The 26,314-nt window shown below is 49.7% G+C and overlaps 2 protein-coding genes across 5 annotated transcripts in view; both read right to left on the reverse strand.

Moving 5' to 3' along the window:
- The window catches only part of DAPK2 (death associated protein kinase 2), a 111,085-nt gene extending 99,091 nt beyond the window's left edge, over positions 1-11,994 (reverse strand). For all 3 annotated transcript variants that reach the window (XM_025884302.2, XM_073877166.1, XM_025884300.2), the window contains exon 1: positions 11,903-11,994. In XM_025884302.2, coding sequence (XP_025740087.1) covers positions 11,903-11,979 — 77 coding nt within the window. In that variant the 5' untranslated portion in view covers positions 11,980-11,994. The remainder of the gene's footprint in view (positions 1-11,902) is intronic.
- CIAO2A (cytosolic iron-sulfur assembly component 2A) overlaps positions 1-26,314 on the reverse strand; it is a 100,729-nt gene that overhangs the window by 45,012 nt on the left and 29,403 nt on the right. For both annotated transcript variants that reach the window (XR_012373660.1, XR_012373659.1), the window contains one exon: positions 11,903-12,000. The gene's annotated coding sequence lies outside the window, so the exon portion shown is untranslated. Of the gene's footprint in view, positions 1-11,902; positions 12,001-26,314 lie in introns of those variants that run through there.

Raw genomic sequence — 26,314 nt, forward strand, 5'->3', positions numbered from 1 at the left:
CAGCTTGGGATTCAAGATTAGGGTCCTGAGGCCTCAGGATTAGATGCTGGCCACCAAGGGCAGGGGATCAGCAGGGAGGCAGTGCTAGCCCTAGAGGTACACCAGAGGCAGGACAACTAGGCTCTCAGCAGATCTCCTCCAATAGCCCACCAAGAGCAGGAAACAACTGTGCCGACCTCCCTCCTTGTTCCGTGGAGGGGACCTGAGGGTCTCAGGCAGAAAGAAAATTCTGGGCAACTTGGTACCTCAAAGGGAATGCTGGAACAGGAATCAGAGTCCTGGGCTTAAATCCTAGCTGGCAAGTCAGCCAAGCTCACTAAACTCCAGCTTCCTCATCTGCAAAATGGGAGAAAGACCTATCACCACATAGGCTGCAAGAGGATTAAACCAGGTAATGAACCCCTGTGGCTAGAGCAGGACCAGATTTAGAGAAGACACTCAATCGCTAATCGTCAGAGCTCCTTTCCCTCCTTCCCACCCCAGCACTCTCTGAAGAGGACAGGCTTAACCTAGTTAGACTGTGACTCTAAAACTGCCTTCTCGGAGGTTCCTCACAGGCTCTGAGAGAGAGAGGGCAGGGATGGGGAGCAGGTGGACCTCTGCTTGCCCCTTCTTGCTCCTTTTCCATAACAGCCCCTTCACTTTGATCGGTTTACATCCAGTCCCCCACCCCATAATAATCCACTTTTTACAAGTTTTGTTGCTTAAATAGTAAACTCTACCAAAGTCAATCAGGAGTGGTCACGTTTTTCCACAAAGAGCCAGAGAGTAAATAGTTTCTGCATTGCTGACCAAGAAGCAAAATCAAGGTATGTATATAATGGGGAATAAAACAAAAATCTCCACAAATTTTTAGTTGATGAAATTCAAAATATAATAAGGAGCTTTATTTTATTTTTGTTTTGTGTGTTTTTTGTAATACAAATCTTCCAAGGAGAAGAATGGAACACTTGGTCGGGGCGGAGGGGGTTGAGATAACATTTTGCTTACCTGGGGTCCAAAGTCAGTGTTCCCTTTCATCAAATCTGTTGGAACAGTTCATGGGTAAGACCCATTCATAGCTCCAGGGCCACTCAAACAGGTGGCTGGCCAGATGTGGCTGGAGGGCTATAGTTTTCCGTCCCCTGGACTAGACAGTGTAGGAGCCCTTGCAGATTAAAGTTCTTGGGCTCTAAAGCCTGGTGAAGGCTGCTGGGGAGACTGGGGCAATCTCCCCGAGAGACAGCGAAGGCCATAGCCATCACCTCTGTGGGAAGATCTAGAAGTTTCAGGGTCTTCCACGACCTCTGCACTGCCAGAGCCTGGGCTGCTTTAACTGCAGCTAAGGTGATGGGTACCTCAGGCCCAAACTGCTATCACTACTAGCCTCACCTCTTCCCCTTTGCGTGCATTTCCTCAGCAAGAAAGTACAGGGAAACCACACTCTCCCCTCCTCTGCCCTAAAAGCAGTCCCCTCCCCAGGTAACTCCTCTCCCAGAGCTCTCAGAAAGCTTTCTTAGAGACCCCTTCCGGGCCAGCTTCTAAAAGTATGGACAACGACGTGGAACCTTCTGCTGGAGTTCCATGGTCTCCTAAAGACCTTGTGCCCTTTCTGCCCCTGAGGGGAGGGAGGCCAAACCCTGTGGTCCTGGCAGGGCTGGATCAGGTACATTCCCCGAGCCTCCTTTGCCTCAGTTATAAAATGGGAACGATTATATTTGCCTTACCTGCCTTCTGTTGCTCTCAAAACTTCAAATTATCCAATGACTGGAAAGGTAATGAAAAGTAAACACCACGAAGGAGGGCAAAGTCACAGAGAGAAATAAAATTTGGAACTAAGGGAGAAGCACAGAAGACCTCCATCACTTTAAATTTCCCCACAGTGAAAACATGAATGTATCTTTACAAAACTCCAAGTACCAAAAGCACACAAAAACAATGAAAGCGGGGCGCCTGGGTGGCTCAGTCGTTAAACGTCTGCCTTCGGCTCAGGTCATGATCCCAGAGTCCTGGTTTCGAGCCCTGCGTCGCGGGCTCCCTGCTCAGCAGGAAGCCTGCTTCTCCCTCCCCTACTCCCCCTGCTTATGTTTTTGCTCTCACTATCTCGCTCTCTGTCAAATAAGTAAATAAAATCTTTAAAAAACAAAACAAAACAAAACAATGAAAGCATATTGACAAAGCCACACGGAAATAAGCACCTCCTGGTGACCTGGTAAACTGAGTATCTACTTTCAACCATTACACAAATCAGTCATAACCTTCGACCTGGTATTTCACCTCTGGGAATATGCCCAGCAGAAATAATGTGGAGAGGAAATTAAACAAATATGTCCACAGCAACATTATTTTTAGTAGTGAGAAACAACAGGGGGAACTTAAGTACACTGGCAATGTCTCGATGGCAGAAGGCTATGACATTAACAAATGTATATGGACTGTACTGTATTTCTTTTTTTTTCAAAGATTTTATTTATTTATTTGAGAGAGAGAGAATGAGAGATAGAAAGCTCGAGAGGGAAGAGGGTCAGAGGGAGAAGCAGACTCCCTGCTGAGCAGGGAGCCCGATGTGGGACTCAATCCTGGGACTCCGGGATCATGACCTGAGCCGAAGGCAGTCGCTTAACCAACTGAGCTACCCAGGCGCCCTGTACTGTATTTCTTTTTAAAGGCTAGCATTCTTCAAAAATATCAGCGTCATGACCGTCCAAGAGAAGCTGAGGCATCATTTCAGATTAAAGGAAACTAGAGAGATAGGACAACAAAACACAGCATATGATCTGCACCGGATCTTGTTCTGCAGGGAGAAAATGGCCATAAAGAACACTAATGGAGGATGCCTGGGTGGCTCAGTCGGTTAAGCGACTGCCTTCGGCTCAGGTCATGATCCCAGGGTCCTGGGATTGAGTCCCACATCGGGCTCCCGGCTCAGCGGGAAGCCTGCTTCTCCCTCTGCCTCTACCCTCCCACCCTGCTTGTGCTCTCTCCCACTCTCTCTCAAATAAATAAATAAAATCTTAAAAAACAAAAAACAAACAAACAAAAAAGAACACTAATGGAATAATTGACAAAATTGGAATGAGGGCGCTAGCGTAGAGAAAAATATTTTATCGGAGTTAAATGTCCTGAAGTTGAAAACTGTTCTGTAGATATAGAAGAGAACAGTCGAGCCCTTAGGAGATACATAACCAAGTAGTAAGGGATAAAGAGGCATAATGTCTGCAGCCTACTTTCAAATGGTTCAGAAGCAATAATAGATGGTTAGACAGACAAAAAGAAAGGAGGAGGGAAGAGGTGACAAAATGTTAAAAATTGGTCCATCTGAATAAAGGATATATGGGAGTCCTGTTATTCTGAAAATTTTATTAAATTTGAAATTATTTTGAAACAAAAAATGTTCAAGTTATATGGACTCAGGATACATGGAACGGTGTACATAAAACAACGTCAAGTCGAAAACAACACAACACAAATATCCGTACTGGTGATGAAGTTGAAAAGAGAGTGTGCACTGTAGATGTAGGTATATAATGGTTTCAGTGACACCCCACGTAAGTACCCCCCCCCCAGCTCTTACAGTTTTCCTAATGCAAACTGAGCTTAATGAGACCTACCCCGCAGGGCAAGCGATTTGCCCCGTGTGCCAGCTTCTGACGGAAGCGTGGGCAATGCAACCACTTTGTTTGAGTGGCTTTGTGCTTTGTTTTCCTAACAAAGAGTGATGAAAGCGCCTCCCTCCTTCTTCCATGGCCTCTGTCATCCAGGGCCCTCTGAGGTCTCCTGTCCTGCTGGCAGCCCCACCCTTCCACCCCCACCAAGTGTCCTCTTGCCCAAGCCCAGGCCTGCGGCTCCTCAGTCCCTGGCAGAGCCCTAACCTTGGGGTGGGGTTCCCTGCCATCGCCTGGATTAGAATGTGAGGAGCTGCCTATATAGGGTGATGATTTCCTCCTCTGAACAACTGGCATATGTTTTTGGGGTCCCCATATTAGCTCGCGGCCTCTTCCATCTCATTTCATTTGAGGAGAGCAGCCCTGTGCCCCAACTGAGCCAAGCTCTTCTGGGGCAAGGCCTGAGCCCCAAGTGTCCTGTATCCATCATGGTACCCGTCACCAGTGGGTGCCCAGGAAGGGTCACTGGACTGTGATAATGACCTAGAATATAGACGTGAACGTACGCATCCACACACCCCACTCATCTTTCAGAAACCACTGGCTTGCTCAGGGTACAGCCGCGGCCCAAAAGGTCACCTTGCCACTAACACCACGCTGAGAGCCTCCTGGGCCTGAAGAAGACAAGCTCAGTGTTAGTGGCAGGAAAGCCTTTTGGCACGAGGGACAAGAGTCCACTGTAAAACTTCTCTGCACCTCAGTTTCCTCATCTGTGAAGTGGGAATGTGACCCAGCTCACAATGTTCTGGAAGGAGTACTCATGTGTTCTGGAAGAAGTACTCAGCACAGACACTGATGGGAGCGCAGAAGATTCTTAACATATGTCAGCCACGTTCACCTTCCCAGCAACAGGAAATACAAGCATGTATGTGATCAGAGAGGGACAAAAATCCCAGCCCAGGGCAGCAGGCAGGGCTCTGCCCAGCAAAGTTTCTGGCTTCTATTTCTGACTTTCTCTGAGATTTGCTGTGCTGCACGGAGTGAATTTCCCACTTGGCTTCTCCTTGATGAGGTAGATCTGAATTTCTTGAGCCAGGTACCTAACATTTTGGAGACTGAGTTTCTCCATCTGTAAAATGGGGTAATAAGTGCTTCACAGGCTATGACAAGGATTAAATATAATGATGTGTGACCAGGAAATGGAAGTGAAGTAATTATTGCATTTTGTTCTTTGCTTGGTGTTTGCAAAATCCTGGACGTTCATGGATTTCAAGGCCTATGGGTACTGGGGGGCTTGGCTGAGGTTCTCTGCCTCAGATTTAACTCAGGGCAGGTTCCAGACAGTGCACAGGTCACTGATGGGTACCTGTGGGAGCGGAGCACTTCTCAGGTGTAAAAGGCCTCCTCTGGACACTGCAGAGGGAAGCCTGGCCCGGAGGAATCCGCAGTGGGGGGATGACCAGGGGAACCCTTTCAGGTAACATGAAGTAGGATGACCTGAGCATTTAAGAGGGATGTGGGTCCAGAATAAGGGGTAATCAAATACACAGAAGGGGGTAGAGTAGGATGGGGTGGGTCAGGCTTTGCCGGGGAGACAGCATTTGACCTAGACCTTGAAGGAAAGAGCAAGGAGACATCACAGAAGTTGTTGGGCCCTCTGGCCTCTGTCTCAGTGCTATAGTGATACTCAAAATAAGAGCCAAGGGGAGAGGGAAGGGGGGGAGGGGAGGAGAGGGGTGGACAGGCGATGGGGGCGTTTGTCGTGATAAGCCCCGGGTGTTGCATGAAGGCATTGAATCACTACGTTGTACGCCTGAAACTAATATTACACTGTCTGTTAACTAACTGGAATTTAAATACAAACTTAAACAAACAAACAAAAAACAAAATAAGAGGGGCGCCTGGGTGGCTCAGTCGTCAAGCGTCTGCCTTGGGCTCAGGTCATGATCCCAGGGTCCCGGGATCGAGCCCCGCCTCGGGCTCCCTGCTCCGCGGGAAGCCTGCTTCTCCCTCTCCCACTCCCCCTGTTTGTGTTCCGTCTCTCGCTGTCTCTCTCTCTCTCTCTCTCTCTCTGTCAAATAAATAGATAAAATCTTAAAAAAAACAAAACAAAATAAGAGAACCTGCCTTCAAAGAGCTAACAGCCTGGTACAAACAAATGTGAGATAGGCCTCGTGTAGGCAGTCCCAGGGCCATGAGCACTGCCCTGCTCCCCACAGCCTCCCCAGCCTGTCCCAGTAGTGCAGCACCAGGGAGAATGTTAACTCTGAGCATATGTGCCTCAAGCAGACACAAAAGAGGAGGGAATGTGTGGGCGTGAGAAACAGCCCGGGAAAAATGAGAAGGTAGAACTCAGAAATAAAAATAGTTGCTGAGTTAAGGCTACTAATCTCTCATTGGCTTAACTTGCCTTCTTAAGTTTTTTATGTTAAAAAAAAACAACTTTCATCCAAAATAAGTCTCATAGATCTCTATACAGTGCTATAAAAAGAGAGTCAATGCATTTCATTAAGTGAAAAAAGCAAGTTGTAGATTCTTATGGTCACGTGATCCCATCTGGGTCCCTGTACACACTTGCTTTACTTAGAAAAGTTCTGAAAGGCGACAGAAGAAAATTATCATCAAAGTCCAGCTGTGGGCATGAGACAAGAAGGGAGGATGGAAGGAGTTGACTTTTTACTTGAACTCTTCAGAGCTTTATGACATTTGCCATGCATTACTTCTATTAATTTAAGAAAAAAAGTTCTTAGTTAAAAAGAAGTAATAAAAGCCCCTTTGCCTCAGAGTTCACCTCGGAAACCCTTTTCCTAAGGACTGAGACAGGTCAATCCAAACACCTGTTACTGTAGTTTTCTATAGTGCTTTGTGGCTAGACTGGGCTCTAGAACCCAGCCTGCGTGAATCTGAGCTCTACACATTCCTGGAGGTCTTGTTTCTCTCCCAAAAGACGTTGCCCTGGCGAAGCTGAGTGTGTGACCTTAACCACAGAGAACCCCATCGGGTGACTCGGGTCTGGCAGGCAGCCCTATCAATATGGATGTTGCAGGGAATTCCTCAGCTCTGCTTAGGGAGTGTGAGGCTCGAGAACAGTGGTTCCCTGGCCAAAGGCTCCTGTCCCTACGAAAGGGGATTCTGCACATTACGTGCCTAGCAGCGTGCTTTGCACACATGGGCCTCCTGTAAGTAAGAGGGCTTGTGGCTGGTGTCTTCGTCAGGGAAGAGGGGAGGGGGTGAGGGCAAGTGTGGGGTAATGGTGAGGCAGGCTCCTCTATAGAGTTGGGGCTGCGGATAAAAGTCAAATGAACATATAGATAAATATTTGTCCGTTTGTTTAAACCAGCACAGTGTAGTTGAAAAGCTTCTTTAAGCTCCACCTTCTACATTGCTTACTCTGTGACCCTGGACAAAATCACCTCCCCTCACTCAGCCTCACTTTCCTTGTCTATAAAATTGAGATTGGGACTAACTTCATGTTGGAATCCGGTTCAACATAACATTTTATGGTTTTATGTTAATGTAACAATCTAAGTAAAGGAAAGTAATCTAAGTACAGGAAAAAAGAAAGTACTGATCATTATAGGATAGACATCACATACGTTAAATTACCTTGTATTCTTGGGCGCACATCCCCAGAGGGAGGGCCTATCTACCAGCCCCTCCCTCTGAGGAACATCACTCCTCCCCAAATGCCCACCTTCCTGACTCTGACACTGCTACCCTACTCTCAAGGTCAAACAGAAAAGACCACCCTGCCATATATTCTCCTCACTCACCAGAAACATTCGAATGAGAGCAAAAATGAGTTTGTGCTTTGTGAGTTCTTAGGGTGTGGTAGCCAGAGCCCTAGACTAAGAATCAGATCATCAGTCCCCACCCCCGAGTGACCTCAGACAATGCACTTCCCCTCTCTGGTCCTAGCCTTGACTAAAAAGGAGGAGTTGGGTGGGTTTTTCTTTGTAAGTCCTGCTCTCATATTCCCCTGCTCTACCTAACCCCAGCTACCAAGGCTGGGAGAAGCCAGAATCTACAGGCCAGCATTTCTCGAAGCATTCCCAGAAACAGCAGATGATCTCCAGCATCCCCAGCAGGCTGGTGCCAAAATGGGAGCACAGCCAAGTGTCTCCACTCAGCACTGGGAGCCAGAAATCAGGCAAGATGCACAGGGTCAAGTGAGGGTCACAGCCCAGGACCCTCTAGCCAGGGCACCCCATCCTGATCCAAAGGTGGATTCTGCAGCTTTTCTCACAGATGTCCTTCTACTTGTAGGATAAAACATACAAGGCCTCCAAAGGAATCAAACACATGTGCTTCGGGGACCAGACCAGGACCAGGAGGAGAGTGAAAGATTCCTTGTTTGCTAACGCATGCTTTTAGTTAAGGTATAACATGCCTACAGGAAGATGGACCTAAACATGTATGGCTCAATATATTTTCCTGAAAAGAATGCATCAGCGAAACAAGCACCCAGATCAAGAAACAGAACGATACCCACCCCCTGGGAACTTCCCTCATGCCCCCTTCCAGTGACTAGTTCCTCAAGAATAACCACTATTCTGGCTTTTAGCACCACTGATTGATTCTGCCTGTTTTGAACTTTATGCAAATGGACTTATACAGTATGGACTCATTTGGGTCTGGCTTCCTTTGCTCAACGTTATGTTTGTGAGCTTCCTCTACCAGTAGAGGTAAACATGAAAACGAGTGTCAGTCATGTTCACTTGGACTTGAATGAGGAGCTAAAATCAATACAACATCCCTGGGTCTAGCCGAGGGTGCTCACTGACAGCAGAGGAAGCCAGGTTTGTGTGTAGCTCTCCCCAAAATGTGAATGACCCAACCCTGTTCTTCCTGCAGAGTCCCTCCCAGAGGGCTCCAGAGGAGGGAGGCAGGCCCTTGGTGCCCCAAACATACTTCAAAGGCCGGAAGCTCTCGTTCATTGAATACTTACCCTGGGCCTGGCTCTGTGAGAAGCACCAGAGACTCAGCATCTCACTTAATCCCCGAAACCATGGGCTAGGTACTGTGATTATTCCTATCTTATGGGTAAGAGAACGGAGGCCCAGAGAGCTTGAGTAAGTTGTCCTAAGGTTGCACAGCTAGGAAGGGGACACAAATTCCGATCTGTGTTGACCCTTAAGGCCAAACCTCACCGCCACTCTGTTGACAGGGAGCTCACTGGCTGGGTCCGGCCCCCACCCATGACTCCAACCTCATCTAGCACTGCTTGCCCACAGCTCACGTTTCAGCAGCCGGGTCCCCAGGCTCTACCCCACCTCTGGGCCTGTGTCCATGCTGTTGCCTTTGACTGCACGTTTACCCCTCAGTTTTTAAGTGAACAGTCACCTCCTCCGAGCAGCATTCCCTGACCACTTGGTCTCAACCGTGTGCCCTATTCTCTCTCAGTGCCTCCCGCTCTCTCCTTGCACAGCCCTTAACACATGTTATAAAGAGTTATCCCGGGCGCCTGGGTGGCTCAGTTGTCTGGGCGACTGCCTTCGGTTCAGGTCACGATCCCGGAGTCCTGGGATCGAGTCCCGCATCGGGCTCCCGGCTCGGCGGGGAGCCTGCTTCTCCCTCTGACCCTCTATCCTCTCGCGCTGTTTCTCTCTCACTCGCTCTCTAATAAATGAATAATTAAAATCTTAAAAAGAATATAAATAAATAAATAAAATAAAAAAAAAAGAGTTATCCTGTTCATTCCTGTTCACGGGCTTAGTGTCTTTCTCCACCAATGGATCATAAGCTGCAAAAGGACAGGAATGTGTCTATTTGTTCACCACTGCCTTGGACGGTGGCTGGCACACAGCAGCTCCTCGATGGCGTGTTAAGTGAAGAAAAGGAGGGGAGGAGAGAAAAGCAGGGCTGTCCCTTCTGAGTCGGGGCACTCGTCTGCGGACGGCGCTAGCTCCAGCCTACTTATGGCTCACGGCCAGACCTTCCCCTCCTCCCTGAGCTTCAGTCTTCTCCGTTTGCAGATGAAGGGCCTGGAAGAATGGATCTCTAAAGGCCTTCCAGACTCTGGCCTCTAGACCACAAACCCCAGGATGCCAAGCCGTTCCAAAGGCCTCAGGGCTCTGGAGCCACTGACCCATTCTATGTCTAATTAGCGCTTTAGAGATGTAGGGGGCAGTGGTGATCCAAAGCTCCCAGCCTGCGAGGTATGGACCCTCCCACCTGCCACAGGTGAAGGACCAGCTAACAAGAGGCCTCTTCTAGCTCTAATAGCCCTGATATGCAAAGTTGGGGAGAGACAGGACTAAGAAGGAATAATAGGTGAAGTCCCCAGGAAATGGTCTCGACTTCCTTCTTCAGAGTCCCCCACCCCGACAAGGTCCCTTCCAACTCTGCCCTTGGCATGGGCATGGCTGCCCCCACTGCAGGGCCAGAGCCCCAGCAGGGCAGAAACTGTCCATGTCTTGTTCATCTTTGTGCCCAGAGCACTGAGCACAGACCCCTCCGCATACGATGTGTCTGAGGTGAGGCTCCCGAATCAGACGCCATTGGAAGGGCCTGCCAGGGTCCGCTGCTGAGCCTGCCACTTTCCCCCGGTATCACCACGTCAGAAGCACCTGGCTTCCCATTCAGAGGCAGACTCCCACTGACCACCTTCCAGCCTCTGGCCCTGTCCTCTTCCCTTATCTTTGCCAGGCCCTGGATTGCCAGTGGCAGTCGGCTCAGACAAAAGGCTGAGGACTCGTGCCCCTCCTGGGTCTCTACAGTCCTTTGCTCCCCACACCCAGCCAGCCAGTAAGCCAGGACAAGCGCTCCCTGGACTGGAAGTAACACACCCTCTTCTTGAAGTAAGGCTCCTCTGGCTCTGAAGCTCTTTCTATTTTGTCTTTAAAAATAAAAGTAAGAGGGCGCCTGGGTGGCTCAGTTGGTTAAGTGACTGCCTTTGGCTCAGGTCATGATCCTGGAGTCTGGGGATCAAGTTCCGCATCAGGCTCCCTGCTCAGCGGGGAGTCTGCTTCTCCCTCTCCTGCTCCCCGCTCTTGTGCTCTTTCTCTCTCTCTCTCTCAAATAAATAAATAAAATCTTAAAAAGAAATAAAAATAAAAGTAAGAGATGGGGCATCTGGGTGGCTCTGCTGGTTGAGCGTCCAACTCTGGATTTCAGCTCAGGTCATGATCTCAGGGTCCTGGGATCAAGCCTCGCATCAGGCTCCACACTCAGGGGGAGTCTGCCTGAGGATTCTCTCTCTCCCTCTCCCTCAGCCCCTCCCCCTGCTCACATTCTCTCTTTTTCTTCTCTCTCTCAAATAAATAAATATTTTAAAGTAATAAAATTAAAAATAAAATAAATGAATAAAAGTAAGAAAATATTAGGCCTGAACCCAAGAGCTCTACAAAGGGGAAAGGACTCCTGCTTTGCATCATGGATACAGCGAAGGCTTTAAACCCCCAAGTTTTTACTCTGCTAGGGGTGTGAGGGGGTGAGGCTGGGTGTACTGGCAAGTTCACGTGAGTATGCAAGTGCTGTACTTATCGGAAAAGGCATGACAGGCGTGCAGGTACAAACTGGACTGGCCAGACCTTGACTACGTCACTCGTTGGCTGAGCAACTTCGGGCAACTTGCTTAAACTCTTTGGACCGGTTTCCTCACATGAAAAATGAGAGTGAAATGAATTTCAATCTCAGGCACTGCAGTGAGAATCAAACTCTAGGACTGGTGTTCTGTAATAACTAAAAAAAATCTAAATATTAGCAGAGTCTAGAGATGGAAGGCAAGAGAGCTTCGGAAAATCTTTTCTTTCCACACAGTAATCACTTTCAGATCTCAGAATTTATCCCTGGCTGCATTCTGGATTTAGCCAAGCTGGAAATGCACCCAATAACTCAGATCCTAGGAACCTTCATGACAAGGCTCGTGAGGCCTGTTACTCAACGCGAATCCATTTTCAGGAGGATTACTTCACCTCCCATTCAGGCGCTGAGCTTATGAAACAAAATCCCAAGAGCCACGCAGAGTCCCAAGTGGGACTCAGAGAAGAATACCAACAAGGCCAGGTCTCAGTCCAGAGTCTGGAGAGGGTTTTGTGAGAAAAGTAACAGATGAAACAAGACTCCTTTAGACCCGCCATTACTGTCGGTCAGCCAGGCGACGGTGAAAACATAGGGCACAGAATTCTAGTCCCTTCCGCTGTGCTGGCAAGTTGTTATTTCCACAGAGACAACTATTTGCAGAGCCGCACGTGAAGATGAATTCCTCGGGATTGTTTTTAACGCTTCCCGGGAGTCCCATGACAAGCCCGTGCCTACCCGATCAAGCGAAAAGTGCCCCAGGAGAGGCGCCCCCTCCACCTCTCCCAGCCTCTTACCTGCCCAGCTCCTCTCCGATGTCATAAAAGTCCTCCACCTTCTGCTGCTTGAATGTTTCCATGTTTGGACTCCTCATTGAGGCCTGGAGCACACAGCCCTGAAACCGGAGGAAGCCCGAGATCAGGACAGCTGGGAACATTGGCGCAAGCCTAAGAGTCTGGGCCTAAAAGTAATCAGCAGCACAGGAGCTCATAATTTAACAATAATCCATGGCCCTCGTTCCTTGAGAACTACCCTGCCCAAGCCTATTCTCACCAGTGACTGACCGTGTATGGTTCTTATTTGAGTTATATCAATTCAAAGCTGTTACAGAGACAGGAAAGGAGCCCTCCTCACTTCTTCAGATCTGCTCTGAACACGTTCAGAGAAACAGCCCCATGGCCAACTTCGGCGATTTGTTCTCATGAAATTCAGGTAGGCTGAGAAAAAGAGGCAGCCGTGAGGCAGGAGAGAGAGTGCTCATCTTTGGGTCAGAAGTTCTGGGTTCGAGTCCCAATTGCCTGGGTAAGTCGTTTAAACTGCCAGACTTAGCTTGCCCATCTGCTAAAGGGGTTAATCCTGTAAAAACCACGGCAAATCACGAAATTATCCTGTAAACTGGAAGATGGAGTAGAAAGGTAGGGATTATCATGACCTCAGTTCCCTGAGGGGCTGAGCCACCCAACTGCAAGTCTGAACTGATCTGTAAACTCTCTCACTCATCACCCCAAGGGAAAGAGGGACAGGAGAGGCGTGACAAATTATAATGGGCAACAGGAGTCAGGAGCTAGAGGTTCTGTTTCCAATGTTGCCCACAGCTAGCTCTGGGACCTCACCTCTTGTCAGAGGAGCCTCAGATTCCTAATCTATAAAATGGACCTAACTGCCTACCCAGAGCACTTCAATGAGAGCCAGAGACAACCCCGAGCCACGGGGAGTATTTACCACCCCACCAGAAGAAGACTGTTTGCATCCTAACCTGGGATCTCCCTGCCCCAAGAAGCTCACCCATTCCCGGGACAGCCACATGCCACCCTGGACAGCACCACAAGGGCAGGACCCAGGGCACAGTCTGCAAATGACTGTGGATGTGTCTCTCAAGAGTCATTAGCAAAGGCCTCTCAGAGCTCATTTTGGCTAGCACTGGCAACTTTTCTCCAGCCTGCCAATCAGATACCAACCACACCCAGGGCCCCATGAGCCCCAAAAGACTGTTTTTCACCAGGCTGGGTGGAGGCACCATTACACAAGGGTGCGTTTCATCAGTGCCAAGTGGCTGAAGCTGTTCCAACTCTCAGAGAATGTATACATTTCACACTCCTTCCTCCAGTGCTGCCCCCTGCACACCATAGCTCTATAACCACGATGCCACCTGTCGCCCTCCCTTCCATGGGGCACACATCCCTGAAGTCCCCCAGGCACAGCTGGCCTGGCTCCTGGGCCTGACTCTCACGGTCACTTGCTGAACTCCTGCCTGTTGATGTCCATGGTCCATCAGGCATCCTCCCTGCTGCGTGGTCTTCACCCTGTGCTTGGCCTGAGCCCAGCAAGCATGGACTATGAAAAAGAGCAGGCTCCCAGGAGCCCCAGTTCTAGACTAGCCTGGGTGTATAGTAGCTGTCTAACCCACACAGGTTGGCACCCTCTGGGCCTCAGTCCCCTCATCTATAAACGGGACTGGTAACATCTCTATCGCATACTTCACACAGCCATGTGGGGATCCATTTGTGATAAGGGCATAAACTCCTAGGCAGATAAGAAAGGTGATTATTACTGTTAATATCTGGCTCCTTCTGGGCCACTCTTTGTGTTTCTGCTTCCCACAGCAACGGAGACAAGCATTTCAATTCCCTTCTAGGGAGAAGGTTTTGGGATCCTCCTGGAAAGTTTGGCTTGACCAAAATCTGAAGCTAGACCCCCTCACTTACCCCCCCCCCCCAGCCCCCGTAGCTCCCATCCTGGCAAATTTCCTGAGACTAGCCCAGAAGGTGGCAGGACTTCTATCTATCACCTTCTTTTGGGTCAGGTAGGTCCTGAGGGGTGGGATTACTCATTTCACACACCTAGAGGGAAGCAGAAAACTCCAAAAAATTCTGTTGACAGATACCCTGAGACTCGTCCCTAGAACACCTGACATCCTCCATTTGGCAACAGGCTAGCTCCACTTGCTAGCAGAAGCTGAGCTGGATTCGAAGCAGCTCCAAATCCCCAGCAAAATGATGAGCCCCCCCACCTTGGGCTCCAGGGGTAGCCAGAGGCTGGGGGGCAAGGGAGCCCCCTAAGGACAAGCTAGGACCACCAGTTTGGCCCCAACTCAACTTTCCAGCCTTAGTCCCCTCCCCCCACATATCCTATATTTCAGCTAAAGTAGACCTTTCCCATTCCCCCAAAACTCCCACACCTCAGCTCAAGCTAGGCCCTTTCCATGGAAAGCCCACCTGGAGAGCCTCCTAGCAAAACCATTCCCTTCCCATAAGACCTGGCTCAAATGCTACCAACTCTGTGAGGCTCCATGACTCTATTTCTCATCACAACAGATTAAAATCCCCCACCCCCTTTAAATTCCCAGAGAGGTCTCTTCATATACTTTCAGGGTTAGAGTTTTCACATTTTGGCTGATAACTGTCTCTGTCTAACCCAGAAGGAGAAAACACAGACTCTACAGTCATACAGCACTGAGCTGGAATCAGCTCTATCACCTCTGCACACACTGAGCATGGGACAACTTTCCTGAGCTTCAAATGACTTATATGGAAAATGAGTCTAGATAACGCCTACTGTTGGTGACTTTGTGGAACAGTCAGAACTCTCAAACATTGCCAGGAGAATCACACTTTAGAAATCTGTTGGGCAGTTTCTATGGCCATACCCAAGAGAAATGCATGTAGATTTTTCCAAAATAGCCCGTGTTAAAACGTTCACAGCCGCACTATTACTAATAACTACAAATTGGAAACAACCAAAGGGCCATCAATAGAATAGGTAAGTAAATTGAGTTATACCCATACAATGGAATTAGTCTACAACAACAATAAACTACCGCAATGCGCAACCACATGGATAAAACTCACAAGCATAATGTTGAATGAAAGAAGCAGGACACAAGAGACCACATACTGTGTGATTCCACTTAGGCAAAACTCATCTGTGGTGCTAAAAGTCAGAATAGTGGTCACGCCTGGGTGGGGGGTTATGTCTGGGACACAAGGGGAGTTTCTGGGTGCTGGCAATGCTGTTTCTTGCTCTGAGTAGTGGTTACATGGATATGTGATATGTACGCTTATTTTGTATGCAATCAAAATTTTACATAATAAAAAATGAGACTAAGATCTACATTATGACAAATGAGAGAAACATGTAAAATGACCTACGTAGTGTTGGGATGGTTCCAACAAATGTGAATTCCTTCCCTCCTGCCTCCTGTCTTGGAGTCCCATGAGGGCAGTGGTTGTCACGTTCTCACCTCTGTCCCCTTGTCGCGCTGGTATACAACAGGCACTCCCTAAATGTTTGTTGACTTCAATGTAGTGGCCCAGCCTCGATTCTCAAGGTCACTGCTCAGCTGCCTCATCAGGTAAAAACAACTAGTAACGACTTAAAGCCTTTTCCTAATATCTCTCCCCAAGAGGAATTTGCATTTTATCAATTTTATCAATTTAGGGACATAAAACTAAAGGGGAGAAAGTCTGAGGTGGAATTATAGTCGCCAGTTAGGACCCAGAGAAGGCCCCGAGGTACAGGTACCTTTCTGGCCCTGAAAAGATGAAACCACGTGGCAGAGGGGAGCGACACAGCTACAACTTCCGGTCAGAGGCACAGGATGTCTGCTCCAGACATTCCAAGGGTGAAGTCCACCTTAACACCCACATTTCTCTTAATAGAATCACTAGGACTCACACTCCTGCCCTCAACCCTCATGGTAGGCAACACTTCTGAGGTTTAACACAGATTTCCTAGAACCTCACAGAAAGGGACTGCAAAGGTCATCCAGGGGGTTTTTAGACTCTGCTTTAGGAGCCACCAGCATGAGGAAGGGGAGCCAAAGCATCTCCCCTTTATCTATACTAGAGGTTGGGGTTCTGTGTAAGAATTCACCGGAGGCGGGAGGAGTCTGAAAAAATCACTGCTGTCTGGTCTATAATCCACTTGTTTGACCAAAGAAGGAAATTGAAGTGCACACAGGGGATGGGACTTTAAGTCACACAGCTAGCCCACTCCAGTTCTTCTTGCCTGGGCTTCTGATGACAGCACCCTCAACCCCCCAAAGTGGCACTGGGGTTGGGGAAGCCAGTGCCCTCCAGAGGGACCACTTAGGAGGAGGCCTCCAAGGCTAGAGGATCACCCCAGTAGGGAACTCTCTACCCTACTAAATCCTCTCACTCACTGGCCCCAGCTCACTCTGCTGGACATTTGGAGATCCTCACCCCACCTCACCCAGTGTCAGTCAGTGAGATGGGACCATTGCAAGGGGGCAGCCATGATGGTCCTCTTACCCCTCCCCCCACATTAGGAATCATCACACTCAGGCTCTGAGGAGACAGCCCACAGGAGGGAAGGGGCTCCAGCATTGCAGAGCCCCTCCATGCAGTCAGGCCTTTGACCAACCCCAATCTCTGAGGAGGAAGCTCGGGCTCAGAGATCAGCCATTTGCCTAAGTTGATGTGAGAAAACCCATTTTTCTAGTGAAGGTCCAGCTCCACTGGACACCCTCACGTCTAATAAGGAGGGAAACCTTAGGGGGGTGGTCAGGGTCAGTTCAGGTCTCATTCCTGCCAGCTGGAAACTTGCTCCAGACTAGTGCACCCCCACCCCCATCCACACACCCTTGTGCCCCCACCCACCCCTGCCCAAGCCTCTCCCAAAGCAGCTGAATTATCGGTGGGGCCACTTTATGTGTTAAAAACACGTCTTAGGAGAAGAACAGGACTCTGAAAGTATTTGTGAAGAGGCCAAGGCACCAGCTCCCCTTAGTCACCAGGAGTGTCCCAGAAATACCTTACATGGAGGCAGCTGGGAAACAGTCAGAAGCCACAGCAGCAGCCCCCAGCTGCCCTCCACTGGATTCTAGAGTACAAGGTGTCAGGGGCTGTGTTCTCTCCACCTGCCCCCAGGGCCATTCCCACCCACTTCTGAGGCAACCAGCTAGGACTCCCTCTCTCTCAGGCCGCACCCCTCACCTACCACTACCTGCATGGCCCAATGCTCACCTCTCTGGGACTCATTTTCTCCTTCCTAAAGTCAGAATACTAATTTCCACCTGGCAAAGTTACAGTGAGGACTAGCCAGACCCACACATGCCATGAGATATCCACAATGCCTGGCCCAAAGTCAGGGTCAACTACTGACAACGCCCTCCTGTGCCCTTCTAACCCCAGCCAGCTGCTGACCTACTGGCTACCCCCATTCCCACCCTAGCTCTGGCCCGGGCCCCTGACGAGCGGGACCACAGCTTCATTCTGCCACAAGCAAGCTGTGTGTGGAGCAGCCTTCTGGAATCACGTCCTTGTGCAAATGGGGAGAGGAGGTGTGTGAGGTGGCTGATGCTGAGACTGGCCCCTCTCCTCCCGGAAATCTGTAGTGGTCTCCCCATCATGGGGCCCCAAGTTGATGAAAATCTGTTTCCTATCTCTTCCCCGGGTGCCAAGCCTCGGTCCGCCGTCCCCACCCCGTCCCTCGGGTCAAAGTGCCGGGCTTCGGAGCGCCACCCCACCCCCACCCCGGGGCGCAGCGGACAGGTCCAGGGCCGGCCACAGCGCCCGAGGGCAAGGCCGGCCAAACCCGGCAGGGGGGCGGCGTCAGGGACCAGGGCTCGGGGAACCCGAGAGCGCCCCGGAGCATTCTGCCCCCCGCCAGCCCCAGCCCCGCGCGCGCTGTCCCGCCCGTCGAGCCCGCATACGGGCGCTACTCACGGCGGAGGCTGCGCTGGGCGGGCACAGCGGGCGCGACGGGGTGCGCGGCGCTCGACTCTGCTCTGCTCCCGGCCGGCTGCCCGCCCGCGGAGCCGCGGAGGAGCCGAGGGGGTGGAGCGGCCGGCCCCGTCCCAGGCGCCGGCTGGAGGCGCGCCCGGCGGCCGGGGACTGGGGCTCAGGGCGCCCCCTGCTGGGAGCCCCCTCTGGACAGCCCCGAGGTGAGGGCCGAGAGCCTCCTCCCAGGTCCCCAGACACCTCCAGGAGTGGTGGCGAGCGCCAGGGGCGAGACCCTCCCGCGTCTTTAGCGGCTCTGCCGCTCACAGGCTGTGTGGCCTTGGGCAAGTCAACTAACCTCTCCAAGCCTGATCTGGAAATTGATTTAAATGAGCCGATGATAATCTGATATAGCCTGGAAAAATCGCTCAGAAAATGGTATTTCCTTGTCCCCCCATCCTTCTCCCCCCCCAAAACACACACCGTGAAAAAGGAAGTCCCACGAGGGAAGAGGCCGTTTCCTCCCTCCCAGCCAGGATGCTCCCTGACGGATTCTTCTGGGAACCTCACCACCAATGTTTCACAGCTGGGTGGGGGCTGAGATAGAGAAGGACACTCCTCTTGTCACCACCAACCCCCAGCTTGGGAGTGGCCTAATCTCCTTTGCCCTCTATGCCCCCTCCCCCCAGCCTCTGCATGGTTGTGAAGCCCCACATCACCCATCAAGCCTTCCTTAATAAAGGATTTGGCAGTGGATTCCTCCTCTCTTCCTTCTGCCAAAAATCTCAGGAGAAAAAAAAAAAAAGAATGAGAGTGGAGAGGGTGATGGGAAGAAGGAAGGGGAAACAGAATCACAGCCAAGACAGAACTTACTTGAAGACAAGAGACTGTTTAGCAAAAGGAAATGGAGGCCCTTTCCCAGAGTTTCCCATCCCTAAGTCAAGAGGTCCTAGAGGAAAAGGTATTAGATTCAGAGTTCTGCTCTTTGGTTCAAAGCCCTGCTCTGCCATTCCCCATGGATAGTCTCGGGCATGGCACCTGAACGTTTCCTCCATGAGTAAACTGGGGCTAACACCCTTCTTATAGTTTCTGATGGAGCTATTATGAAACTGAAATGAAAACATGTGTAAGGGACACCTGCGTGGCTCAGTTGGTTAAGCATCTGCCTTCAGCTCAGGTCATGATCCCAGGGTCCTGGGATCAAGTTCCACATTGGACTCCTTACTGGGGAGTCTGCTTCTCCCTCTGCCTGCCACTCCCCCTGCTTGTGCTCTCTCTCTCTTTCCCTGACAAATAAATAAATAAAATATTTTAAAAATAAATAAATAAAATCTTAAAAAAAAAGTGTTAAGATGTATCTAGAGGACCTCCACCAGTGTGAGCAATCTCCCCCACACAGACCGGGGTACTGTCTGGACAGCCAGGAGGAAGACCAAAGAGCTTCCTTGTTTATAAACTTTATCACATCCCAGGACAGCGCAGGCTCTGAGCCTCCTGTCCCAAGAGCACCATGCTACCTAGAGTAATACCCAAGACCAGAGGAGGCTTCCAAAGTCAGTGAAAGAGGACACCCACTGAGGTTTCACCAGTGTAGGGAGACCTTTTACCCTCAGACTACCCTCAAAACACGCCCCCCCCATTTCCAGTTATCTATGGCTATGTAACAAACCACCTCAGCCTTTGTGGCTTGAAACAGTGATCTTGTCAGGCTCACAAATTCGGAGGGTCAGGAATTCAGACAGTGCACAGGATGGCTTATCTCTGCTCCACAATGCCCAGGGCTTCAACTGGGAAGACCTGAGAGGTTGGGAATGATTTGTGTGGCTGGAAGATGAAATATTCTGGAGGCTTCTTCATTCACATCATAGCCTGGGCTGTGATGAATCCAAGCTGGACTCAGCTGACACTGCCAGAACACCTACATGTCGCCTCTCCATCTCTTCCCTGTGAGCTTCATGCTTAACACCTAATTTGCAACAATGGCATCCCCTTGCACAAGGCAAAACAGACATTCTTAGGTTTGATATTTGGCAAATTAGTCAAAGAACATCACAGCTGGAAGAGTCATTGTCAATCATCCCAGCCAGCCTGTCATTTTTCAGACGAGGAAACAGAGGCTCAGAAAAGAAAAAGTGACTTGCCCAAGGTCACACAGCTGGTGAGAGGCAGAGCTAGGATTAAAAACAGGCTTCCGCCAGATTCTGTTTGGTGCTCTTTGCACTGTACCTGCCAAATGCAATTGCCTAGGGAGGTACCATCTGGAAATGCATTTTTTGCTTAAGGTTGAGTGAGTGTATCAGACCCTCACCTGAGAACAGCAACAGGACACTGAGCACTGTACATGGAACCAAGGTGGCAGTGGGCAGAGAAGGAAAGGTGGCAACAAGTGCATCTATTCCAGAATGAAACCAGAGGAAGGGCCGGGTATTAAGAGCTAAGAATCAAGCGATTCTGTTCCAGCTCCTGCATGCTCCCACAGCTGGCAAAACAGTACAAATGCCTCACTCTGGCAATTAAGGCTCCAACATGCACTTCCCAGGCCTACATACATCTTCTTCCCTCTTGTGTTTGCACAGCCAGCTCTTTTGCCGGGTTGGATTATTGGCTGTTCCTGCTTCCATGTTTTGTTTAAGCCACTCCACCCACCCCCCAGTCCCATCCTACAAAAACATATCCATCCTTCAAGGGCCTTCTCAGGTATCATATCTTCCATGGATACGATCTCCCCTCCTTCTGGGCTCCCCTGAGCCCCACTGTTCTTGGTTTGTACCGAATTGGCATTCTCCTTCCCCTGTTTTAGTTATCATCAGTGTCCACTTCTCTTTGCCTTCAGGGCAAGGACAATGTCTTGTTCATCTGTGTACCCAGGCAGTGGCTGATAGCCCAAACCCAGTAAAGTTTGTTAAATTGGATTGCTAGAATGTAAATGGCACAAGATCACAACTGTCTTGTTTTCTATTGTCTCCCAAGGATACTGAAGTCCCTGGCACTTAGTAATCATATGTTGGGTGGAGAGATGGATAACTCATTTTAATAGCTGCCATGTATTGCATTCCTTCCAGCATGTGCCTTCTCAGTGCCAGGAACTTTGCTTTGGGGTGGATGCAAATGAACCCTTTTCACAGATGAGGTAGCTGAGGTTTGGGAAAGTTGACTTGCCCAAGCTACCCCAACTTGTAGGTGGCTGAGCTCTGCTGTGAATCTGGCCTGCCCATCTCCCAAGTCCAGGCTCTTTTTGCTCCCATGCCCTCCCCCAGCCCCGCCACCCCCCCGCCACACACTGTCTGCCCTCAATGGAAACTTCCAAGTATTCTAAAATGGTGTTAAAACGGGGGTTCCCAGCCCTGGTTGCACATCAGAATTGCTTGAGAGTGTTTAATGATCCCCATGCTCAGACTGCACCCCTCACCAATGACATCGCAACCTCTGAGAGTGGCATCTGGGCAATGGGGTGGCAACCTCTGGGAGTGGCGTCACTCCCAAGGGATTCCCATGGACAGGTTGAGAACCACTTTGCTCATGTCACAGAGATCTGGGGAAATGAAAGCACCCTCCATCAACCCACCAAACTGCAAATGCATCTGAGAACCTGCTTTGTGCAAGACACTCCAAGGGACCATGAGATGGGTGAGTCACAGGAGCTTGAAGCTTCCACAGGGAACAAGCCCACGGGGAAAGAGGTAACCGTGGCAGGCAGCAAAGGGCAATGAAAGTGGTGATATCCTAAAGCACACTTTGGTGCCTAGCAGGTATTCAGAGCCTAACAACCTTCAGACAAGGAGACAGGGATTAAGATGCTGCATGGGTTGGCTGGGGCAGCTGGCCCTGGGGTCGGCCTCGAGGGGGCATAGTGTGAGGACGAATGATGCCAGATGCCTGCATGCAGTTTACTTACTGTGTGATCTGGGGCAAGCTTCTTGATCTCTCTGTGCCTCATTATCCTCAATGGTCAAGTGGAGCTAAGAATAGAATTTGTCTCCTAGGTTGTTGTGAATGTTCAATTCATTATGGATCCATGCAGAGAACTTAGATCAGTGTCTGGCACATGGCAAAGTGCTCAATGAGTCTTAGCTCTTTTCATTTTTCCTTACATGTCTGCTGTGAGCTCCCCTACAGGAGGAAATGGATCTTAGGCATCTTTTCACCCCACCCACCCACAGCCTGGCCCAGAGCAGGTTCTTAGCAAGCGTCAAATGAAGTCTGGAATGCAGGTTTCTTGACAGTGGACCCAGTGCTGACTTTTTTCTTAGGCCATCAGAGCAGGCCAGGAGAGGGTGCGGGTGGTTCCTCCCTGGCTGGCTTGCCTCCTGGGTGGAAGGCAGGCAGGAAGCCTCCTCCTCCCAAGGGTGGCCTGATGGCCTGACTTCTCGGCCTTTCCCAGCCCTGCCCACACTGCCCTGTGCCCTCTGCTCTCCCACACCCAGCCAGGCAGGGCCATGGGGTGTGGAGCGGGCCTAGATGCCCTTCCTCTTTCCTCCCTCAGGAGGCCCACTGGGTCCTGCAGCCAGAGGTGGCTGCTTCAACCTCTAGCCTTACTGGAGTCAGCAAGGCCTTGACCCCACTAAGAAAGGGGCTGGAGCATGGAAAGCCTTGCCTTTTCCTGGAAGCCTGTAGGATGGGGATTTTCTGGGCATGTATGCACACCCATACACTCTGCAAACATTCGAGGACACCTCCTGGAGCTGGGTGTCGTTAGCAAGTATAGACTCAATGCCCAGAAGTGTCAGGTCTACTCCAGCAAGCATCATGAGGGGCTTGAGGGGAAGGAGATGCTTGATTCAAACTTGAAAGAAGAGGACCAGGTGAGTAGGAGGTGGCGGGGAGGGGAGCACATTAGGTGGGAGCAGCTGTGTGCACAAAGGGCTGGGTATGAAACCACCTGCCATTTACTGCCCTGACTCCCACCTGAGCCAGCACGGGGGTCACACAATCGGATCATGACTCAGGCATTGGCCATCACCTTCAGTTTGGGGCAGAGGTTGGTGTCATGGACACGGAGTTCTTAGAGAGGCCCCCCAAACTGTGCCTACCTTTAGCACTACAAATTTCACCTACCTACATTTCTAAGGAGAGGAGTCAGGTAGGCCTATTTATATAGTCCTGTTCTGCCATTTTTTGGGGAAAGTCACTTTTCCTTCTCTGAGCTTTAGTTGCCTCATCTGTAAAATGGGACTATTACACCTTTCCTTCAGGGTTGATATGAGGACCAGACAAAATATTTTAGAAATATGTGTCCCTCTCTCACAACAGTCTGTCACTTGTGCTGTATCTCTCCAACCATGTTGTTACCACGACTGTCCCTGAAATACTTTCTTCCTTTCACCTTCATTTATCCAAGACTCAGCTCAATTTCAGCCTCCTTTACTTTTCAGACATTTCCTGGTGCCCATCGTGGACCAGGCCCTGGGCTGGGCCCCAAGAGAAGTAAGACACAGGCCCTGCTCTTCAGGAGCTCCAAGCCAAGCAGAGAAGCTATCCTGGAAACAAAGGTCCAGAACCCCATGCTCTGGGGCCAGGCAAGAGGCTGGGCAGAGACCCAGAGGAGCCCAGAGGTGGGAAGGATGGTCCCTGAGTGCTGGGGGCAGTGGCAGGAAGGCTGCTCTGAGGAGAGAGCTCCTCCTCGATGTCACAATCATATCTGCTGAGCTGAAGATAAGATTGCACCTTCTCCTGTTTGTTAATGGGTCCTCTGAGTCACTCCTGCCGTCCTTCTCACACTTTGCTGGTGGTGTGGTTAGACCCATCAGAGGCCTTTGGTGGATCCATGAGGGAAGGATGGGAGGACAGCAGTTCCTCCCCATCCTCTTCTGAAGAGAAACTTCAGGGCCAAACATGGTCAGTCTGTAGTGGCTCCTTCCACACCCCTGGCTGATCCCCGAACTCTGCATAGGCTGCCCCTCCAATTCAGGGCTCCTGCCCTGCCCTCCCTGGTCTGTGTCTCCCTCTCAGCTGAGCCCAGGTCCTGACCCAGTTACAAGCAGCTGCATCCGGGAAAGCAAAGGCAGAAAAGGCCAAGTCTGGCCGTCTACAGTGGCCTCTACCCAAAACAGAACTGGGCCTCCTTCCTCACCAGAACTGCTCTCCAGGGTCAGGGACCCCAGACCCCCTTGGCTCTTCCCTTTTAGGTTTTTCCAGCCTCTCATGCTTGGTTTCTGTCCCTGCATCCACATAGAATATGTTCATCCCTCTACTCAGATCAAACCAACATTTATAGAGAATCTATCCCAGCCTGGCACTGTACTAAGCATTTTCCTATTATTTCATTTAAATTCCAAGTTGAATACTTTTATAGACTGATATCCTTTTTATTATACAGATGGGGAAACTGAAACTCAAAAGAGTGTGGTGCCCATTTGCATTTGTTTTGGCTGTCCGGTGTCCAATGCCTCCCTCCTATTTAAGAGGAAACAGCTATGGTGACAGCATTAGGGTGTAAGCAGAGGTGATGCACCAGCTCCCACCAAAGCTGTAGGGAGAAAATCCTCCCTCCTCCGACCCCAGTCGCCATGAGAGTAGGCCTGGCCAATCACATACTTCTGCCCAGCACTTTGAATCCCAAGCGAGTACTGCCAGGATGTTCACAGTGGCCATCAGCAGCAGAGACATGCTGGACAGATTGTTCCAGCCTCTAGAGCCTCTTTGGTTCCTTCTGTTCCAGCCTCTCATTGATTCTGAGTCCTTCTAGTCTTCCAGTGAACCCCTTTGTGCTGAGTTGGCAACAACCTGGCTGATACTGGGAGAGAAGGAATGTGCTCAATGGTGAAGGGCCAAGAACCAAATGAAGACATCTTCCTTCAACCTGGAGTTTTCTACCTCATCACAGAGCTTCCAGCACAAGAGAGAAGTGGATGGAGTTCCCAGGATGACCGTGAAGGGGAACCCAAAGTTGACAGTGTGCAGCAGGCCTAGAGGGCAACCATTTGAGATTGGAGCAGAGGAATCTGCAGGGAACAGAAGGCTCCAGGACTGAGAAAGAAGTGAAACTGATACATCAGGCAATGTGTTTTAACCTGTTGAGTGGTGCTCTTTGAGAGGAAAGTTTAGGGATGCATTTATTATAAGCACACACAAGAAATTGCATGAATAAAAGTAACAAAGTGATTATTATTAATTCCAAAAAATAACAAGAAAGTGTGTAAGTAAGGAAATGTTCATCGCAATACACTACAGCTCAGCTTTGAGCTGTGAATAATATTTACATGTCATAACAATGTGAACAGTAATTATTTATATTCTGTCATTAGAGAGAAGGATGGAGGATGGGAAACAGTATGAGCATTAAACCCTCATCTTTCCTAGTAGGAAGTCAATAGATATATTAAATGGAAAAACTGTGAAAGAGGATTATAGTAATGGTTTTTGGTAATATGGAGCTGAATAACAGAAGAACAGTTTCAAGGGCTGAACTGGTGGATTCTAGGGAGTTGGGGCTTACATGTGGGGCAGGATGAGGCAGGGGACGGTGGTTTTTAGTTATAAAACTTGTAAAGTATTTGCTTGTGAAAATAATGTACTTATGATATTTTGATTAAAATCAAAAGAAAAAAGGAAAATCGGTGGGATCAGACTAATTGAAAAAAGCAGATAAAAACACAGCTCAAGGTATCAGAGTTCATAGGCTTCACAGTCACTAAGGGTAACTGAGCACTTACTGTACACCAATCACTGTATTATTATAATCTCCATTTTACAGATGAGACTTAGTGAGACTCACAGAGTTAACATGTAGCAGAGATAGGGTTTACACTCAGGCAATCTGACTCCAGAGCACCAATTATGCCATACCCCAAATCTCCAAGTTCTGCACTGAACATTAGGAAGAGCAGAAGTTGGGGAGCAGGGTATGGTGTGACAGGATCACTCAGGAAGTACCACACCAGGCCCAGCAGGGCCAGTAGACTCCTCCATTACTCTTCCACCTATCCACTGGCCAGAGGATGCAGCTTTGGATTTGAAATAAAGCCTGAATAAGAATAACTCTGTGAGGGACACCTGGGTGACTCAGTTGGCTAAGCGTCTGCCATCGGCTCAGGTCATGATCCCAGCGTCCAAGGATTAAGCCCCACATCGGGCTCCCTGCTCAGCGGGAAGCCTGCTTCTCCCTCTGCCTGCCACTCCCCCTGCTTGTTTGTGCACTCTCTCTGACAAATAAATAAATAAAATCTTAAAAAATAATAATAATAACTCTGTGAAAAAGAGAAAAACCTACCCAGGGAAGCCTCCTGACAGGGCAGTGGAGCCCCTCGGGAGAAGTGGAGCAGAGGTGACTTTGGCCCTCCATGAGGGACAGAGGGCAGAAAAGGATAGTTTTATCTAGAAGTGAAATACACCGTGGTGTGCCATGCTCAGAGTAAAAGCAAAAAAAACAAAACCTCTTTTGGCAGTTTGTCCCCAACCTTGTGTTTCCCACGCAGTCCCCAACAGGAAAGCTAGACTAACACATCCAACCCACTTGGACAGTTTGTAAACTGGAAAATAAAGAAGTCTCCCAGAACAAAACAAAAGGACGAAAAGATGTATAATATGAAG

This window comes from Callorhinus ursinus, unplaced genomic scaffold (assembly GCF_003265705.2).
Source record: "Callorhinus ursinus isolate GAN/ISIS: 27379988/994484 unplaced genomic scaffold, GSC_fseal_2.0 scaffold25, whole genome shotgun sequence".
Classification (NCBI taxonomy): Eukaryota; Metazoa; Chordata; class Mammalia; order Carnivora; family Otariidae; genus Callorhinus; species Callorhinus ursinus.